Source organism: Bactrocera neohumeralis, chromosome 6 (genome assembly GCF_024586455.1).
Source record: "Bactrocera neohumeralis isolate Rockhampton chromosome 6, APGP_CSIRO_Bneo_wtdbg2-racon-allhic-juicebox.fasta_v2, whole genome shotgun sequence".
Classification (NCBI taxonomy): Eukaryota; Metazoa; Arthropoda; class Insecta; order Diptera; family Tephritidae; genus Bactrocera; species Bactrocera neohumeralis.
The window spans coordinates 46892182-46911766 of NC_065923.1; the positions used below are offsets into that span (position 1 = coordinate 46892182).

Sequence of the window (19585 nt, forward strand, 5' to 3'; positions counted from 1 at the left end):
ACTTCATTCTAAACCGATAAGCTTCGCGAATTCAATAGACGCACTGCTGTAATCATGGAACTGCGCGAAGTGTGCGCGAAGTTTACTTTTGTCCAAAACAAAAAATATTTTGATTGATAGACTTACAGTTTCGAGTGTCCAATTATCTGCAGTTGACAATGTTGATAATGAGAGCATGCCATGATAAGACGCCGCGCTATGACTATAAAAGCGATGGTCTGAGAATTTTCGGCACAGTTGTATTTCATCAATAGGTGCTATACGACATTGAAAACCAAGTGAAAGTAAGTTACGCAGATTTATTTGATTTCAAAACAAATATTAAAAAATATCGTTTCTCTCCACACAGCAAAATGTTCAAGTTCCTTGCATTTCTGACCATTTGCGTCGCACTGGCCTCGGCCAATTTGGTGCGCGTACCCATCTACAAGAACCCCAACTACCGCCAAACCCGTCAGTCTGTGAAGACCGAGACCGCCTACTTGCGCGGCAAGTACAATGTGGCCACACCACGCAGCGCCGACGAGCAATTGGACAATTACCTGAATATGGCTTACTATGGCAAGATCACCATCGGTACACCGGCACAGGAGTTCTTGGTGCTCTTCGACTCTGGCTCATCCAACTTGTGGGTGCCATCATCCACCTGCCCCAGCAGCAACGAAGCTTGCCAATCTCACAATCAATACGATTCGAGCGCTTCCAGCACTTATGTTGCCAATGGTGAAAGCTTCTCCATCGCTTATGGTACTGGCAGTTTGACTGGTTTCTTGTCGCAGGATACCGTTAGTGTAGCTGGACTCACCATTCAAAACCAAGTGTTCGCTGAAGCTATGCAAGAACCCGGTACCAGTTTCGTTGACGCCAACTTCGATGGTATTTTGGGTATGGCCTTCCAATCGATTGCCGTTGACGATGTTGTGCCACCTTTCTACAACATCTGGTCTCAGGGTTTGGTGAGCAATGATGTGTTCTCCTTCTACTTGGCTCGTGATGGTACCTCCTCTCAGGGTGGTCAAATGATTTTGGGTGGTTCCGATCCCAGCCTCTATCAAGGTGGTCTCACCTATGTATCCGTCTCTCAGCCCGGTTATTGGCAATTCAGTTTGAATGGTGCTACCATGAACGGACAGGTCTTGTGCAGTTCCGGTTGCCAAGCCATTGCTGATACTGGCACCTCACTCATTGTTGCTCCATACAATGCCTACAACGTATTCATGAACATCGTTGATCCCGATGGTGATGGCTCCGTTGACTGCTCGTTGGTAGACAGCTTGCCAGATATGGAGTTCGTCATTGGCTATAATACCTTCCTTGTACCTGCATCACAATACATTCTTAACGACTATGGTGAGTGCTCACCTGCCGTCAGCTACATGGGTACTGACTTCTGGATCTTGGGTGATATCTTCATTGGCATGTACTACACCGAATTCGATATGGGCAATAGCCGTATCGGTTTCGCTCCAGTCGCTTAAGTTATCGACCTTTTGGTTTACCTTTAATTTAAATAAAATTTTTGAAGTAAAGATTTCCAAGTTTTGTTTTTGCTGTGTGTGCATTTTGGATCCCTTCCTATTCAAATACTATGACATTGAGGTTAGTAAACAAAAATTCAATATTGACGACAGCAATTTCTAAGGCAATTTTTTGATCTGATTTCAACTGAGATATTCGGATGAGGAACTGAGAACTTAAAGAAACTTAAAGGAGACAGGAAAAACATGTTGAAAAAGAGGTTTATAACCCACTAACGAAGATTAGTGGAAAAAGAAAATTTTTTTATTTCAAGTTACTATAAAATATCGAAGATAATTAATGATATTTATTTCCTTACAGCTTACAAGGGCATCTGGGTCGAGAGCATGACTACCTCATGAGGCATTGTGGACTTAAATTTTCACCTAGAAGTAAAACTTATCGATGTATTTTTAACATGAGGAAGCTTTTAACGAAATTCAACAGAATTTTGGTGCTGACTCAATTCTTTCTGATTTCGAATAAACTTCACGAAGATCGGCTAAAGTTCGCACCGGTGCCAGATGGAGCATATGGTGGCTTAAGAAAGAATTTACCCGATTTTGCCCATTTTCTCGCAAACACAAAATGTTATTGGGAAAGCTACTCTCTGAATCTCAATAACATGCCTTACAGATTTACTGATTTTTCGATAAGGTAGTCATAGACACTTAAGGACATATTCGGAATTTGGGTTGTTATGAGTTATGGTTATGAGGTTATTATGAGCTAAAGTGCAATTTCGACAAATTCGATGTGGAAACTAAAAATTCTAATGTATGGGAAGTAAGCGTGCAGGAAAAGACACCCACCGAATTTGTTTGATAATGGTCGAGTGAGATCTCGGGTGTGAAAATTAAGGCTTTTGGCGTATTTACTAAAGGAGTTTCGCAATTTTAGTTTTCCACAAAACGTTACCCTGATTATTTATAGCATTATACATATAAAACTACATCTAACCTGATAAATTTTAGGTGTTTCCTAAAGGCGAGGCAGTAGCTTTTTGCTCGCAGCCCACTTAACTAATGATTTCAGGTGATAATTACAAAGTTACAACTCAATAAAAACATTTTATTATTTTACAAACGAAAAACCACGTGTACGACGGCCATCAACATCAACAGATAATCGACAGGTCTATAAAGTAAAGGAATTGGTGCTTGAGGATCGACAATTAACAGTCAAAGGTCTTACTGGCATCGTTGGAATATTAGAAAGATCAGTGAAAACCATTTTGAAAGCATTTGTGCATAACAAAAGTGAAAGCAAGATTAGTTCCAAAATTATGAAATTTTTGCGACAAACAGCGTTGAGTTAACATTTGTGAAACAATACTTTCCGACTACCAGGATGTCATGAAAATAGGACTGAGTCGATTTAAAAAAAATGAATTGAACCAATCGTTAATATCTTTAAAAACTTTCAAAATAGGCTCCTTCTGTCTCGACGCATCGATGCCGGAGACCGGGGGGCCACATCTGGGCTGTAGGGCGGCTACGGATGCGTTGGGATGCCGATGTCTTGCCAGACCCGATTGACCCTTTGTTTGAGACTCTTGAGGACTTCCACGTAAAACTTAGAGCTGACGATTTGTCCATGACGAACAAATTCATGTTGGACGATGCCCTTGATGTCAAAAAAGACAATGAGCATCGTTTTCACTTTGTATTTGTTCATTCTTTCCTTTTTTATGCGAGAAGACGTCGGCGTGTGCCACTCGAAAGAAGAAAAATAGACCTCATCCCGGCCCTCCCGCTTCTTGTTAAAACAACATCTGAGTATGCCTGCTTGATCATCTCGAATCTCTGCCGCAGATTTACCGAGTTTCACACAGAATTTATTCGCGTACCTCTGCTCGAAAGAACACGGCATTTTCGGCTTGCACCACTCACATAAACACGTCGCGCGAAAATGTTTGTTCTGATTCTCCAGGTGCTCGGAGACAACTGAACAGCCGCTCGTTCGTTAGCTAGGAACGCTCTCTACCGAATCCAGTTGGTGCGCGCATGCCCCGAAGTACAGTCGCGGTGGAAGAAAATCAGTCCTATTACTTTCCGGACAAACCCTGTATATCTAGTTTTGGAATCAGGTTAACTTAAGATTTCTATGCTAGGGGAAGGTATAAACTGTTTTCAAATGTCTTTGACATTTCTTCAAGAAAGAGGACTTTATCGGTGGTAAATTTTAAGTAAATGCATCAACTTAACCAACTATCGTTTATGGTTAATAGTCAAAAGGATTATATCGTGGTGATCGAGTCTAAAAAGTTTTAAGAGAACATAAATTTAGTAAAAGTTGACTGAATAATTCATGGGGCACGAAATTCCACAAAAATGTGAGATAATGAACAAGTACATTGCCCAAATTTTAACTGTTATACATCAGAGATATGGGCTTAGTATTTATGCAATTTCAGCAAAAATATAACATTCCTTTAAGGGCTGGCTCATATCGCGGTCAATAATATAAGTTTGGTGACACTTAGTGAGGTTATGTGGGCACTGGAATATGTTGACAGCATCGGTAAAGGTGTAAACAATTCAATTCAGGGGTCCACTTCTCATTTAGGCATAACATTTTTACTCAAGTTCAGGCTCGCACGTATAGACGAACAGACAGATCCTGTATCTACTGGTGTGTGAGGTGCTATAAACAACCGTTAGTTGAAAAAATTCTGATGCTGTGTGCAATCCTTATGTATAAATATAATATGAAAAGAAACTTGAAAGAAATTGGAAAAAATAATATTCCAAATAACTGTAGCGTGCAGACGACCATTGAACCACTACGCAAATACGATACGATAATAACAACGAAAGAAACGCGAGAAAAACAAACAGATAAGTGTTGAAAGTTAGCCGCCTGCAGACTGGAGGCCTCCCGGGCAACAAAGCTATGTATTCTTGCATACCAAAGCCACCCTCAAGTGAGAGTGTGCGTTTTGTGCTAACTGCTAGGTAGGGGGTGATGTATTTTGGCTGTCGCCCATAGTCCACCTAAATATGAGATGGCATTATTATACCCTAAACAGGGTATATTAAGTTTGCCATGAAGTTTGTAAAATACAGAAGGAAACGTCTGATGCCCTATTATGTATGTACTATATATACATATATAAAAAAGATCAGTGCGACGAGCTGAATCGGTTTACCATATGGTCTACCTGTCTGTACATATGTGAACTAGTCCATTAGTTTTTGAGATATTGATCTGTAAGTTTGCACACATCCTTTTCTTCATAAAAAGCCCGCACCGCCGATAACTCCCATGCAAACTGACTTTTCAAGATCAGGTCCTGAATCAGGTATGGAAAACTTCTTAATTCTTGTATGGAATATTCTCCAGTTATGTCTGAAGGGTATTATTGCTTCAGTGCAAGCAAAGTTAGCATTCTTTTTTTGGTTTTGTTATTTTTTGCATTTGATTGATGCTTGCTTCAGGTGGTGGAAGTCAGTGAAGCGTCGGTATCGCTGCTGTTGAGTGCGCGAGCACTTGCTCGTCGTTTTATTATTCTTGGCGCGTGTGTGCCTAAGTGAAGTTGTGTTGGTTGGAAGCGAATGTCTGTCGGAACACCTGTTGACAAGTGGCGCTTTAAGCTTATTAATGTTGGCTAGATTTGTGGGTTTTAGGGATTAATAAGACTAAAAGGGGACAAATGGAAATTTAGAAAATAGAATTCGCTTATCAATAAGTTGGGGTTACTTAAAATAAAGTCTTACGAAATCCGCACTATTGATTTTATTTTTAAAGCCATTAAACATTTCGAATATAGAATTGATTTGGCTACCATTAGATGGTGCGTATCTGGCAGTTACCACAAATCTTGCCATGTAGTGTATGCATGTTACCATACATACACTTCAGAACTTCGCAGGCATGATGTTCTGATATGACCTGCGAAGTCTGAAGAGAATTGTGGTCAGCAGGTGCCAAGTCTGGGCTGTAAGGTGAGTGAGGAAAAACCTTCCAGCCGCTGTTTTCCAAATAGTTTTTAACTCGTCTTGCAACATGAGACTGAGTGTTGCCATTAAAGACAAATATTTTCACGTGTTTAGTGGCGAATTTCAGACATTTTTCGGTAATCGATCTCTTCAAATTGATGACTTGTTGTTTATTGGTTTCGACTCATATGGCACCCACTTTCTGTTTTTGCTTTTGAATGTATCCGGTTGTTTCGGAGTTTGTCGTTTTGGCAGCGGTGCCCTGATTCAAACTCAACTTGGTTTGATATTTAATAATGAAAAGATTTGCTTCGACATAACGAGTGACGCATCCGGTGTTGCGTCCAATATTCTGTCGATATAATCGTCCAGCGCAGTCAGTAATTCGAAGAACTGTTTTGCACCCTCAGTGGATAAGACGCTTCCCCAGAGTCGCTATATTGTGCTTACCAAAGGTGTCATTGCTGCTGATGTACAGGGTATTGAAGAAGACTCCAATGGATACATCCACCATTGCAGCTGCTGAAGAGTAGGCTATTGAAGAAGACTCATATGAGTCCATCCGCCAACGGGCGCAACAATTGGAGCTGTTTCCATCCACTCTATGGAAGATTTTTCGGAAGGGTATTGATTAGCGGACTTATGACATTCAACTCGTGCAAGAATTGAAGCCATCAAGCGCATCGCACGGTTGATGAATGTTCACGACCACATCGCCAATGAAGTTGGGTGGGAGAGCTAAGACTCATTACTTCATGTAAGTTTGACTTCACCCTTACTGCTTCAAAGAAAGCAAGGACGCTCATATCGACCAAAAAAGTTGTCACATGCATTTTCTGGAATTTACGATGTGTGATCTACATTGCGTGAAATTAAGAAGAAGAAGAAGATCTACATTCATTACTTGGATAAGGGAAGAGTGTGGAATGGTTCTACTGTATGTTTGGGACAACAGAAGTTAAGCATGTATTATTGGGTACCAATTGATCAGGAAGAAGGGAAACATTTTCCACCTTGCTCAGGTTCGAAGCCGACCTAAAACTTGTGCCGTGCTTTGTATCCGGCATCCGGCCGCAGGGCGACTTTACACTGAACTGAATTTTCAATTCTACCTGCCTTTAGGTTTAAACCACAGCCACCACGAATCTTTCCAAAGAGCCAAACCCATTGATTAGATTGGAGCGAGCTCCAAGGGCTAACTGCTCCCCGTGGTACCAGATATAAGTCTTCGGTCGGACCTTATAGCTTTTGCAACTACTAGTTGAGTCCCCTTCAACCCAATGACTGGTGACATTTGTCGCTTCAACTTCTAATGTCTTTTTATTCGATGAAAACTCATTCCAAGTTTATAATATCAATTCAAGCTGAGTATTATAGCCCTATTTCTGTGAATGCTATGCCGAAATTTCGAGGCAAGCCAACAACAGAATAGTGCATATTGGATTTTAGTTGTCTCTTATGATAGACATGCCTTACCGTGGGCAAATCCTACCTCTGCACGCTGGGGAAACCATGTGTTTGGGACAAACAACTCTCTCTCTCTCTCGAATTGCATCCCTTTTTAAGGAAGAGGAAATGCTCTTCCACTCTAATAATGCACCAAAGTCGAATTAGTCGAAATTAGAAATTAGAGTCCAATGAAGATATTATCGTCGCCAAGGATATCTTCTTTGTGAATCTCTAGAAGACATTGCAAAAGAGTAGAGCAAAGCGGTGTGAAGTGTATTGAGCTAAAGCCAAACTATATCGAGAAATTTTTTAATTTTTTGCTATCATTATTCTTTTGTAGGCTAAGCGCTTATCGAACTGCTTTTGAGATTATATAATTAGTATAGATTAAAAATTGTAGAAGTTTCCTTTATTGAATTTTCGACACATATTAGCACTAAAAATATCAAAGCCGCAGTTATATTTTTCTTCTGAATTCCACATTTTGTGAATACGAAGGCAGAAACACAAACAAACAGTTTGGAAAATAAAATACCATGTATATACTTCTGCTTGCTTTCCCAAACATCTTAGTATTCGCTCTCCCCCTCTCCATACTGCTCGTTTATTTTCTTATAATATTTTTTTCTTTTTTGGCTTGGCCAAGTTTTCCAGTTTCTCCTGTTGCTTGCCATGTCGACTTCCAGTGGCTGTTGGGTGGCAGACACATCGCGAAAATACACAAGAAATACTTAGCTACAATCAAGACAGCAAAAACACACGAAGCAACAACTTGAAGAATTCACCCAGACCACTGAGCGAAGGCACACGCACACACGTAGGCACTCACAATCTACATAAGTCGCTTGAATCGTGCTTCGCCACGCAGTTGTGAGCCCTTCACGGCCACCCACATCACAACGTTTGGAGGTTACAATGTTACGCTTGACTGTTATTTCATTGCCAACACACGTAGGGTTGATGGTGGCGCTTGCGGAGCGGGTTGGTTGGGTGGCGACAACAAAAAACGTAGCAGCCACAGCACCTCACAGGCGTACACCAACCAGTTGAATATCGAAAACTGGGTGTGTGTACGTGTGTGAGTTGTTATTGTTTTCATTTTACGCAGCAGCTGCAGCATGCTTTTAGGCGCGCACACCCTGAAACGCGTTGTGTCCATGAATGAAACTCTCCGCGGCGTTTGCACTCATTTTCCACAACGCATAGCCAAATGCTCTTATGTTTGTTGTGGACTCTCTTCGTATTGTTAAGTTGTTGTTGTGCTTTACTATTTTTTTGTTGTATTTGAACTTTGTTGTTTTTATCTATATGTTCTGGTGCACATACACACGACTTTAATGCCCCTGTTGCGCATTTTGCCAGCGCTCTCGTAAGTTTGCTCTCAATCGGTTTCCCGGCTGAAGGCTTAAATCGAAGAGAGTCGTTTGAAAGTAAATGCTTGTGTTGAGTTTATACCGTAAGATGGTGTTGAAATGCCAGACAAGTTTCGCATATGATTATTGGGCTCATTTTAATTTTCTAAAAGGAACGAGTTTTTTGAGCTTTCACGATGCTCTAAATGCAAAACCTAGGAATAAGTAGGCTTCTATGATTTATATTATCATATGAGCTAATTTATTTGTGATATTGTGTTCGAAAGGATGTCTAGATATCTACTATAACCCAAAAATTGCCTTGAGATTTTCCAATTCTGCGAAATTTCTTTCTAAATTATTGGGTTCCAAATTCAATTAGAATTGTGCTATCTCAGCGAGTTTTCTTGTCAGGGTCATTTTAGCTTAGGAACCAGCTTAGATATAAGAAAATGTCTGTTCTGCGGATCTGATTTTTGTATAGAAAAGAAGAAAGCAGGACATGGAAAACATTGTCATGGGAATTTTTGCATATGGAGTATACAGTGTATGGGCCATGACAACGGCAAAAGTGTGTTGCTACTGCGGAAGAGCATTAGACAATTTATATCACACCATGTAAATGATCTGATTTTTGTAGAGAAGAGAAGAAAGCAGGACATGGAAAACATTGTCATGGGAATTTTTGCATATGGAGTATACAGTGTATGGGCCATGACAACGGCAAAAGTGTGTTGCTACTATGGAAGAGCATTAGACAATTTATATCACACTTTGTAAATCCTAGAAAATGGTGGCCTAAATTTGTTCTTTTGATGAAACAAGCTTAGCTTGCTCCAGAGCAAGTTCGTCGGGTGAAGTCTCCTGTTGCGTCTGTATTTTGTTCTCTGGGGTTGCACTAGTGAATCTATATTTTGTCGATGGTTGCGACTCAGAGAGTCTTTATCACTGTTACGCTATCAACAAACTGCTTGCAGTGACAAAGTTACCTGACGAAAACAAGTAGTCTGTAAAATGTTGTCCAGCAACTTTATGATAAGATCAGTTTCTTAACATGATGTGAGAACGGCGTATTCATGGATTTTCAAAAAAATGAATAAATAGCGAAATTCGACGAAAAGTGCTTCTCAGCGATCACTCTTTTGAATTCTCAGCACTGGAAATAGTCACTGGAGGTCAGATCAGGAAAATACGGTGGATGCGAAAGCAATTCAAAGCTCAAACAACAACAGTAGTTTTTTCTTCTTCAAGTGCGGCCTTTTTTCTACGATTTCGTCCTTCAAATGGCCCAAAAACGCTATGCATGGTAATTGTCGTTGTTGATGATCTTTCAGTTTTGAAGGAAGTCAATAAAAATTATCCCAAAATACAGTAACCATAACCTTGCCAGCCGACTATTACGTTTTTGCACGCTTTGGAGCGGATTCATCGTGTGCAGTCCACTCGCATGACTGGCGATTGCACTTCGGAGTGAAATATTGGTGCCATGTTTCATATATTTACACATATCGAAGCAAACCTTCGGGCTAACAGGTATCAGGTTTGACCATCTCCAAACACTGCTCCGAATCAACAATCTGTCGATATTTTTGGTCAAAAGTGAGCTCGCGCAACACCCACTTTACACGGAGCTTTCCCATACCCAAATACTCGTGAATAATATAATGTACACATTTAGTTGATGTCTGTAGAGTACCTGCTTCCGAGCAACTTAATTTTACGGTCATCCAAAATTATTTTGTGGACTTTTTTTTGCTGTTTTCGTCGGTAACAACCTCTTTTGGGCGTCCACTGCGTTCAACGTTTCCGGTGCTCATTTCACCATGAATTTCTATCTAGTAGCGCTATCTATGGTATGTGTCAGGCCAGGGACCTTTCAGTTGACCTGTTACCAAGAAGGATAGCGGAAGTGTCTTAGTGTACATTGAAGACTGAAACAGTGGGCATCTCAAAAGACCGCGTGAATTGTTATCTGCATGAGAAAGGCACAAGAAAGCTATCGCTCAATACAAAGGGAGGGTGGGTGCGATAAACTACTTTCGGTCGCTAGAGACTATTATACACTATTTAGAAATAAAAATCTGGTTTATAACAGTAAGCCTCTCCTTCACTATAGTAACTACTTCGAAATCAGCTAAAGAGTGTAGATGCGCTGATTCAGTACCACGCAGTTTGCGAAACCTAAAAAATAATATCGGAGACCATATATAGATATATGTATATACATATGTACAAGTCATCAGCATAATGATTTCAGTCGACTTAGTTCCGTCCTTCTGCCTGTCTCTCTGTGCGTCTATTTGTATAAAGCGAGCTACTCAGTCAGTGTTTAAGCCATCGATCCAAAATTTTGAACACATCCTGTTCTTACCAAGAAACTGCTAATTTGCTGGATCAGCCGATATCGAATCCCATACAAACTGAACGACCGTTTCGAATCGTTTGAATTAACGAAGCTGTAAGCGAAATTAACATTTTTTGCAAAAGGTAGATATCGAGGTTTATATAACCTTTGGGTAGACTTAACAAAGCTGAAAGATTCGAGCCGCGTATATATTTTTGTCTAGAATGTTACTACTTCTAATTAGTCTAACCAAATCGTTGTGAATTTTCAAACTGTTGATTGTATACTTTTAAGAGAAAGTGCCAAAGCTGAAGAGAAATGTTTTTCAAACTCAATAAACACACAATTTCTCTTCGCGCGAGAGTTAATAAGTATATTTTTTGTCGTTCGCTCCCAATCGGCAGTTTGTCCGGGACAGCCAGAAAATCGACTGTTGCTTCTCTGTCACTGTGTGCGTGTCACACACACGCGAACAACAATACAAACATTGGCAACAACAATGTACTTCCTTGGAATATATTAGTATTTGATGGCTGTTGATTTTCGACCGGGGGGCAGGTGGTTGTGGCGGAGCAGTAAACGGAGTAAATACAGGAGCAACAGGACTTTTGCCGTGAGACCAAACGAACCGAACAAAATGCGAGCCGAACGCCTTGTGCGGTGAGTAAGCGAGTGTGCGTTCTACGTGGGAATGGCAAGCAAAACAAGCAGCGAACGAATGTCGAAAACAGGAGTCCGCACGAAACCGTAGTGTGGCGCTAAGCATTTAGCGGCGGACGAAGACGGACGGACGGCCCGTGCCTGGCAAGGCGATTGGTGAGAGCGCCCATATACATATACACGCGTATGTGTGTTTGTGTGTGTGTGTGTGTAGGTGTGCGGTGTTTCAGGCAGGCTTACAGCCTGAACCGACATTTCGCAATCACTGGCACAGTTCGAGTCGAGCCGTTGCGAGGATAAGTCGCTGAACGCGGAAAGTGAACTCAGCCAGAACTGCGAACAGTGGAGACAAATTGTACATACACACACAGCCATATGTGTGTGTTCCTGTGGCAACAGCAGGCAGCAGTGTACCTGTCAATGCGTTAGTATTGGTGTTAGTGTCGGTGCTAGTGGTGGTGGTGGTGTTGCGCAGGTGTTGGTGATACGCGCTTTTTGCAAAATGTATAATTATACTTTGAAACTTTAGTGCTGCTGCAGTGGTGTTAGTGTGTTGTAGCTGTGTGCGATTACTTTAAAGGTGTGTTAGCAAAAGGCTTGCCTGAAGGAGTGCTCCGCTTATCCTCACATAGAGAAATTTATATACATATTAGTATTTTTCGTTTCTTCGGGCAAGTGACTAAGTGTTGGGTCATAAAGAACGGTGAATTGCTGCCTGCAGCTATTGGACAAAGTTGGAAAAGCAGCGCTGTGCAACGCAGAGTCAACATAGATAAATCTATATTTATGTATATACTATATACTTTATTTGTATATATAGATATATATATATAATGTGTATATGCATGTATGTGTGTGCTCAGTGTGTGGAGTTGCTGAAGTTTTTCGAGAATGAAGGTCAAAGGAAAATTTAAAGCTGAAGTTGGTGAATTGTGGAGTTGTTAAAGTTGCCATTTCAATATTTTCAAAAAAGTGCACTTTGTGGGAATAAAATTAAGTGAAAAGCGCAGTGAATGTGACTATTTATTTGTAAAGAGTTGTTTAAATTGAGTGTCTGCGGTGCAGTTTCTCTACTGGTATGACAAGAAATCTATTTATATATTACAAATTTATATTAATTTTTGCAAATTAGATTTTTTTTTTCAAAATTACTACTTTATGAATAAGTTTAATTTTTTTTTAATTTTCAAGGTGACTTAGACAGTAGACTAAAACGGGATTACAGATTTCCCATTCAATATTTTAAAAGATAAAAATAATAATTTGTGATAGAAAAAGATAAAATAAAAATAAAAAAATTAAACGAAATATAAAAAAAATGGAAATAAAAAAATATTGTTTGCTATGATTATTTCGGCTTTAAGAAATTATGATAAAAATGAAATGCGTAAAAAACAAAAGATTTCAAAAAAATTAGACAAAAAATGGTAATTTATTATCTGAAATTTATACTAAAAAAATTTACGATCCTTATTTACCCTTAATGAGATATAATTGGAAAAATTCAAATATAATAAACATTTTTTCAAATCTTTAGTTAGCCTTAAATCGAATAAATTTAAAAAGAATACTAAATTATTAAAAAAATTAATTAAGAAAAATTCAATAAAATGAAAATTTATTTCAGATTTTAATTTGGTAAAAAAAAATTAAATTATAGAAAAAAAATAAAAAAAACTTATAGCACAAAAAAAAATTCAATAAAATGAAAATTTATTTCAGGTTTTTTTGGTCTTAAAAAAACTAAATTAAAAAAAAAAAAATAAAAAAAAACTTATAAAACAAAAAAAGTTCAATAAAATGAAAATTTATTTCTGATTTTTGTTAGGTCTAAAAAAAATTAGATTAAAAAAATTGGAAAAAACTTATAACACAAAAAAAATTCAATAAAATGAAAATTTATTTCAGGTTTTTTTTTGGTCTTAAAAAAACTAAATTAAAGAAAAAAATAAAAAAACTTATAACACAAAAAAAATTCAATAAAATGAAAATTTATTCCTGATTTTTATTTGGTCCTAAAAAAATTAAATTAAAAAATGTAAAAAAAAACGTATAACACAAAATACAGTAATAGAGGTTAAGTTGTTAGTTTTTTTTCAAATAATTTTTAAGAAATTTTCTTGAGAAAGAAAAAACTGTATTTCATATATATTTAGTGGGATCGAATAGAATAATTCTAAATTGAAAATTGCTCGCATTCAGATGGAAAAAATTAGATACTTTTTTATATAACTTAAAAAATTTTAATTTTTAAATTTAAATAAAAAAATTTTTTTTTTTTGTAAATTTGTATAGGACTGGCCAAAGTAAAATTATTATTTATAGAAAATATAAATTAATAAAAAAAGATTTGAGAAAAAATAGTTCATCATAAAAAAATTATACAAATCGGAAACTAATAAAACAATTCTAAAAGGGAAATTGTTTATATTTATATGAAAAGAATTGAGTTTGTTTTTGTATTAAATTTCAAAACATAACATTTCTAATTAAAATAAAAATTGGTGAGAATTATTTTTTGGCATATTTCAAATAAGTTTGGCTAAAGTAAAATTATTAGTTCAAGAAACTATAAATCAATAAATATTTAAAATATAAATCAATAAATATTTGTTTGAGTAATCTATATTGTTTGCACAAAAAAAAAGTTTCACAAAAAAAGTATAAAATAAAAAAAAATATGGAAAAGAAATAACTTAAAAATAATTATAAATTGCAAAAAAAAATATTTTGTGCTTTCGAGTAGATGAAAAAATCGCTCTTGGATGTAAAACTTTAGTAATAAATTTTAATTAAAAAAAAAAATTTTAAACTAACTAACTTTTCAAGTAAGACTGGTCAACGTAAAAACTTTAGTAAAAACAAATTTAATATATAAAAAGTATAAATCAATAAAAATTGTTTTCAAAAAAACTGTTTGTCTTTTAGACATAAAAAAACTAAAAATACAAATTTTTAATTTTAATGAAAACATACATATATATGAAATAAAAAAAAAATTATACATAAAAACATAAAAAAACACAACTTTAATATAATAAGAATGATATATGAAATAAAAAAAAAATTATAAGAAAAATGACAAAAAAAATAATTTTGGAAGTTCTGAGCTCAAACGAAATTGGCATCATATATTTGCAACTTAGAGCTTTGAAGTTCAAATTAATGTGCAAATTTATTTATTTTTCATTATTTTATTTTAAATGCGTGTTTTTATATTTCAGATTATTTATTTACTTTTTTATATTTTCTCATAGTTCAGAATATTTATTTTTTTTTGTGAAATTTTTTTGTGCAATAAAATATTGGAACACTGAAAAGCAACTAAAAAACAATTTCTTTATATTGAAAACGAAAAAAATAAAATTTAAAAACGATATACTAAAAGTGTTGTTGTGCAATAAGAAAATGAAATGAATTGAATATTCTAAGTGAATCCAATTGTTCCTCAACAGACACTGTAAGTTCACTACAATCTCGTCTTTGTATTGATCTCAGTATTATAATAAGTTGCAAAGGCTAAAGCAAATTGAAGTACGAAATGAATTATTGAAAATAAAATTCTAAAATTATTCGAATTTCAAGTGAAATAAGAATACCCTGCTGCTGCAATCGAAGTATTCTTAAAACTGGAAAACTAAGCAGGCAAACTTCTATTATTGTGGTGGTTCGCAAATATTGTTTCTTCAGTGGCACCGTCAGTATATGCGCGAACTTGTTCTCAGTTTTGCAGATATCGATCTTATTATAGATCACACTTTGTTTTCCCCCAGAAGCCGCTGAGTTGTTGGAATCTCCGTTATCGTCGTACTATAGCATAAAGCTGTCATATAAATTGAGCGATCGAAGTCAGAATAAAGCGTTTTTTTACCTTGAAAGCTATAAAAAATACAACTGTGAAGGGTGCTAACCTTTTTTCTTATTTTTTATTTTAATCGCTAACCGTATTCGTATGTGTTCCCTTTCAAAAGTCAGTTCTGCGTGTTTAAATTTATCTGAGCATTAGAAATAATGGCTATAAGACAGTACTAACTTCAAGCTGAAAACACAAACGAGCCTTTTAATTTCTTCAGAAGACGAAGGCTTAACTAAATTAACTTTTTATAATGGTTTTATTTATATACAAAAAGGATTTTTTGCATTTATGCTGACAAATAATAAATATTTAGTAGTGAAATGAATTATTGCCACAATCTTGGCAGTATTACTCATATATGTACACATGGAACAAGCCGAAACTGTTTTTCAAAGTAGCAGTTAATCGAAAATCGATTTCATTCTTAATGCTGAAAATTAAATTTTTCCATTTCACTGTTTTTATAATAAAAACAAGTAAGGAAGGGCTAAGTTCGGGTGTCACCGAACATTTTATACTCTCGCATGGTAAAGTGATAATCGAGATTTCATAATACGTCATTTACATATTTTTCAAATACCGTATTTTTGTAAAGTTTTATTCCGCTATCATCATTGGTTCCTAATGTTTATACTCGTAGTATGCAGAAAAGGCATCAGATGGAATTCAAAATAGCTTTATATTGGAAGAAGGCGTGGTTGTGAACCGATTTCAGCCATATTTCGTACATGTCATCAGGGTGTTAAGAAAACATTATATACCGAATTTCATTGAAATCGGTCTAGTAGCTCCTGAGATATGCTTCTTGGTCCATAAGTGGGCGGCGCCACGCCCATTTTCAATTTTTAAAAAAAGCCTGGGTGCAGCTTCCTTTTACCATTTCTTCCGTAAAATTTAGTGTTTCTGACGTTTTTGGTTAGTCGGTTAACGTTTGTGATTTTCAACATAACCTTTGTATGGGAGGTGGGCGTGGTTATTATCCGATTTCTTCCATTTTTGAACTGTATATGGAAATACTCTGTAGAGTTTGGTTGACATAGCTATAATAGTTTCCGAGATATGTACAAAAAACTTAGTAGGGGGCGGGGCCACGCCCACTTTTCCAAAAAAATTACTTCCAAATATGTCCCTCCCTAATGCGATCCTTTGTGCCAAATTTCACTTTAATATCTTTGTTTATGGCTTAGTTATGACACTTTATAGGTTTTCGGTTTCCGCCATTTTGTGGGCGTGGCAGTGGGCCGATTTTGCCCATCTTCGAACTTAACCTTCTTATGGAGCCAAGGAATACGTGTACCAAGTTTCATCATGATATCTCAATTTTTACTCAAGTTACAGCTTGCAACGGAGACGGACGGACAGACAGACATCCGGATTTCAACTCTTACTCGTATATCACTTTGGTATATATAACCCCATATCTGACTCTTTTAGTTTTAGGACTTACAAACAACCGTTATGTGAACAAAACTTAATCGAAAACTTGTTGCGATATAATAACACAACTTGTTTTCTCGGAAAAAGAAATGTTTCCATTGGTATTTACAACATTATGTTGCTCACCCATTAGGCTCGCTTTGTTTTTCTCTCTGTCAGCATCAATTATGTGACACAATAGAAATAAATAAGAAAATTAAACCATATCACTTAGCCCCTTACACGGCTAAAGTTCAAAGCCAGCTGATGGTTGCTTCAGCATCTAGCCTTTCATTGAGTAAAAATAGTAAAATGCTTAAAGTGGATAGGGAAAACATCCATAAAAGTGTTGGACTCGTCATATGTAGCGAAATAATTTGTCGATTTAAGCTATATATTTTTAATGGCAACATAAGGCAAAGCTGATTTTGGGTTAACACATATACATGCTTGGAGGATATACTTTGGAGGTTTTAAGCCACACATGCAATCAGTTATGTCACTCTCGAGAAAAAGTAAAACAAAATGTATAAAAGTGAAAGATTTTCCGATAATGCGATTTTTGCTAAGCTATTTTTGTTCTCCTAACGGTTATTTATAACACAAAAAACTATTTGAGAAAAATATGGTCTTTTGTATCTATATATATAAAATTAAGTGGCAAAATACTATATATAAGTGAACACTGTACGATTTACTGTTTGCAAAACTTCGAAGAAAACTAAGGACTTTTATTGGAACTTTGGTTAAATAAGTCCAAACCCACGCCTATTTCCCATATATTATATAACAATTAATTGGAGATTGTTGACGCTTAATTAAAGGCGGCATCTGTTCGCCTCTTCGCCGGGGGTTCATTGGGCGCAAGAGGTACTTTTGAGCCAAGCTCTCCTTTCCTGCAGCTCTCGGTTGGGTGCCGTGTATTACTATTCGCAGCTAACCTACTTAGCATAGGCCGTCCACTATCCGCCAACTGTCACCTCGGTAGTAGCCTGAGCTCAGCCTTACTACAATTTTGAATTAATATATTAAATGAAGCGTGCACAAGCCTTCAAAAGATTAGATTTTAAAGTCATAATGGCATAGTGATGTCCGTAATTGGGTAAATGGGCATAATAATTAACTTTTACTAACAATTTAAAGTTGGTTTTATGACATATCAGAAAGAGAGGGGACGTTGGTTGGAGAATGGGGAAAGCAGACGCTGATTCTGATTATCACATAGACTCATTCCTCCTGACTCTGCCATTGGATTGCTCTACCATGGCGCATGGTTTGATTGGAAGATTGGGGCCCTTAGATGCTTTGTTAAGGTTGAGAGAATAACTGAAGGTAATTATGGTGAGTCATTGTGGCGGTGGGTTTCACCTAATTATACATTGAAATATAACTCGGATTATTTGGTAAAAAACGAGTAAATGGCTTTGTTAATACAATAAGCGATTCAAACCTCCACGGATTTGTTTGAGAAAATGATTGTCAACGATGTTTTTACAATGACTACAGTGGTGAAGAGATTTTTGGGAGGTTTCCTTATCAGTGGTTATCACCAACTTTCTGCAGAGAGCGCTTATTTGAGTGTAGATGACGATCTTCGTGTTACAATGGTTCCACATGCTATAAGTCGAAATAGGTTCTCAGAAATCAAAAGAAAAATACATTTTGTTGACAACAGTCTTGCCTTTGTTCAACTGCCAAAATATTTTAGCTAAGACATCTATGTAATCGTATTCAGAGAAGTTCTCGCCTATGGGGAGTTCAATCCGAAATACTTTAAGTGGTTGTGTATATGATTAAATATTTGGCTGACATTGAGCACAGTTAGAAGGCTGAAAAAAAGAATTTTTTTCTGAGAAAACTTTTAAATTTATTCATCCAAAAATTTATGCACATATGATGCTATCTTTTAACTGTATTTTAAGACTTAGTATTAGTAAAAATATTTATTTGGAAAGGAACTGCAGTTGATCTCTCTAAAAAGACTACTATATCTCCATTGAGTAATAGAGCTACTTGCACAAAAATAAAAATAAACCAACAAAAAACCACTGAAGTTCAGAGAAAATAAAAACTTTTATGACTTATATGTAATACTTGCTTAATGAAAGATCAACAATTTCTTCGCTTTCACTTTGAAATAAGTCGTTTAAGTGCTGACAAGCACCATAATTAAGCCAACGCGTTTCTTAAGCTCAAGTGTGCTAGTGCCTGTGTGTGCGTATGTATGTATAAGTGCATGATGGCGAGCATATATGAAAATTACATGTTAATTATGTGCTTGAGTGTATAGAATAACCAAGCCTTTGTATATATATGAGTGCGTGTTTGTGTGCGTCGCGCCTTAGATGTCTTTCAAAAGCGCTCGAGTGTAAAATTTTCAGACCTTGAAACACATTTGCTGAACTTGACCTCGTTTTTTGTGAGAAAAAGTGGTTAGAAAAAGATGTAGCTCGGTTGAGTAAATTTATATTTTTTGCAATAAATTTTAATATCTTTAATGGAATTTGAGATTTGATGTGATTAAAGTGCTAGAATGTTGACTACTTTGGTTGTGAAAAATATTTTTGGAAAAATTGTGGAATGATAAAACTAAATGATGCTGTATTTTTAGACTATTTATAATACTGCTTCAATAAAAAAAGCAACTACGGAAGAAACCGAAAGTTGAAAATAATTTTTGCAATTTTTTTCTTTAAACTTTTTCAGTGACAACTAAGCGTTTACAGTTGAGCCAACTTTATTTTGTGTTTGCTCGTGATTAATAAAACTTGCATTTCCCAGCTTATTTTGTATATTCCAACAAAAACTGTTTGCTTTAGAATGCGTACTCAATTTCAATTTGCCTTTTGAATATTTTTACCATAAAATAGCTTTACTTTTAACCGCAGAAAGCAAAAACGCATACATACGCACACATATAGTATATATAGCAAGAAAAAAAACACACACACACACATGCAACGTAACGAATGACCAATGACAGCTGCGTCTGCTCAATCATTCAGGCAGACAGCTGAAGTGACAGACAGGTTGCCAAGCAGACCGTTAG

The 19585-nt window shown here is 36.4% G+C and overlaps 2 protein-coding genes across 7 annotated transcripts in view; both read left to right on the forward strand.

Annotated features, from left to right (window-relative positions):
• The first annotated feature begins 236 nt into the window (after window positions 1-236).
• On the forward strand, window positions 237-1529 carry LOC126762591 (lysosomal aspartic protease-like). Its single transcript, XM_050479461.1, has 2 exons — window positions 237-284; window positions 350-1529. Exon 2 carries the CDS (start codon window positions 354-356, stop codon window positions 1476-1478), a length of 1125 nt encoding a protein of 374 aa, XP_050335418.1. The 5' UTR covers window positions 237-284; window positions 350-353; the 3' UTR covers window positions 1479-1529.
• A 10022-nt stretch (window positions 1530-11551) lies between these two features.
• The window catches only part of LOC126762568 (regulating synaptic membrane exocytosis protein 2), a 421139-nt gene continuing 413105 nt past the window's right edge, over window positions 11552-19585 (forward strand). For 4 of the 6 annotated variants that reach the window (XR_007667481.1, XM_050479418.1, XM_050479416.1 and 1 more), the window contains exon 1: window positions 11552-12340. The gene's annotated coding sequence lies outside the window, so the exon portion shown is untranslated. The remainder of the gene's footprint in view (window positions 12341-19585) is intronic. The other 2 variants (XM_050479419.1, XM_050479417.1) reach the window with 2 other exon arrangements.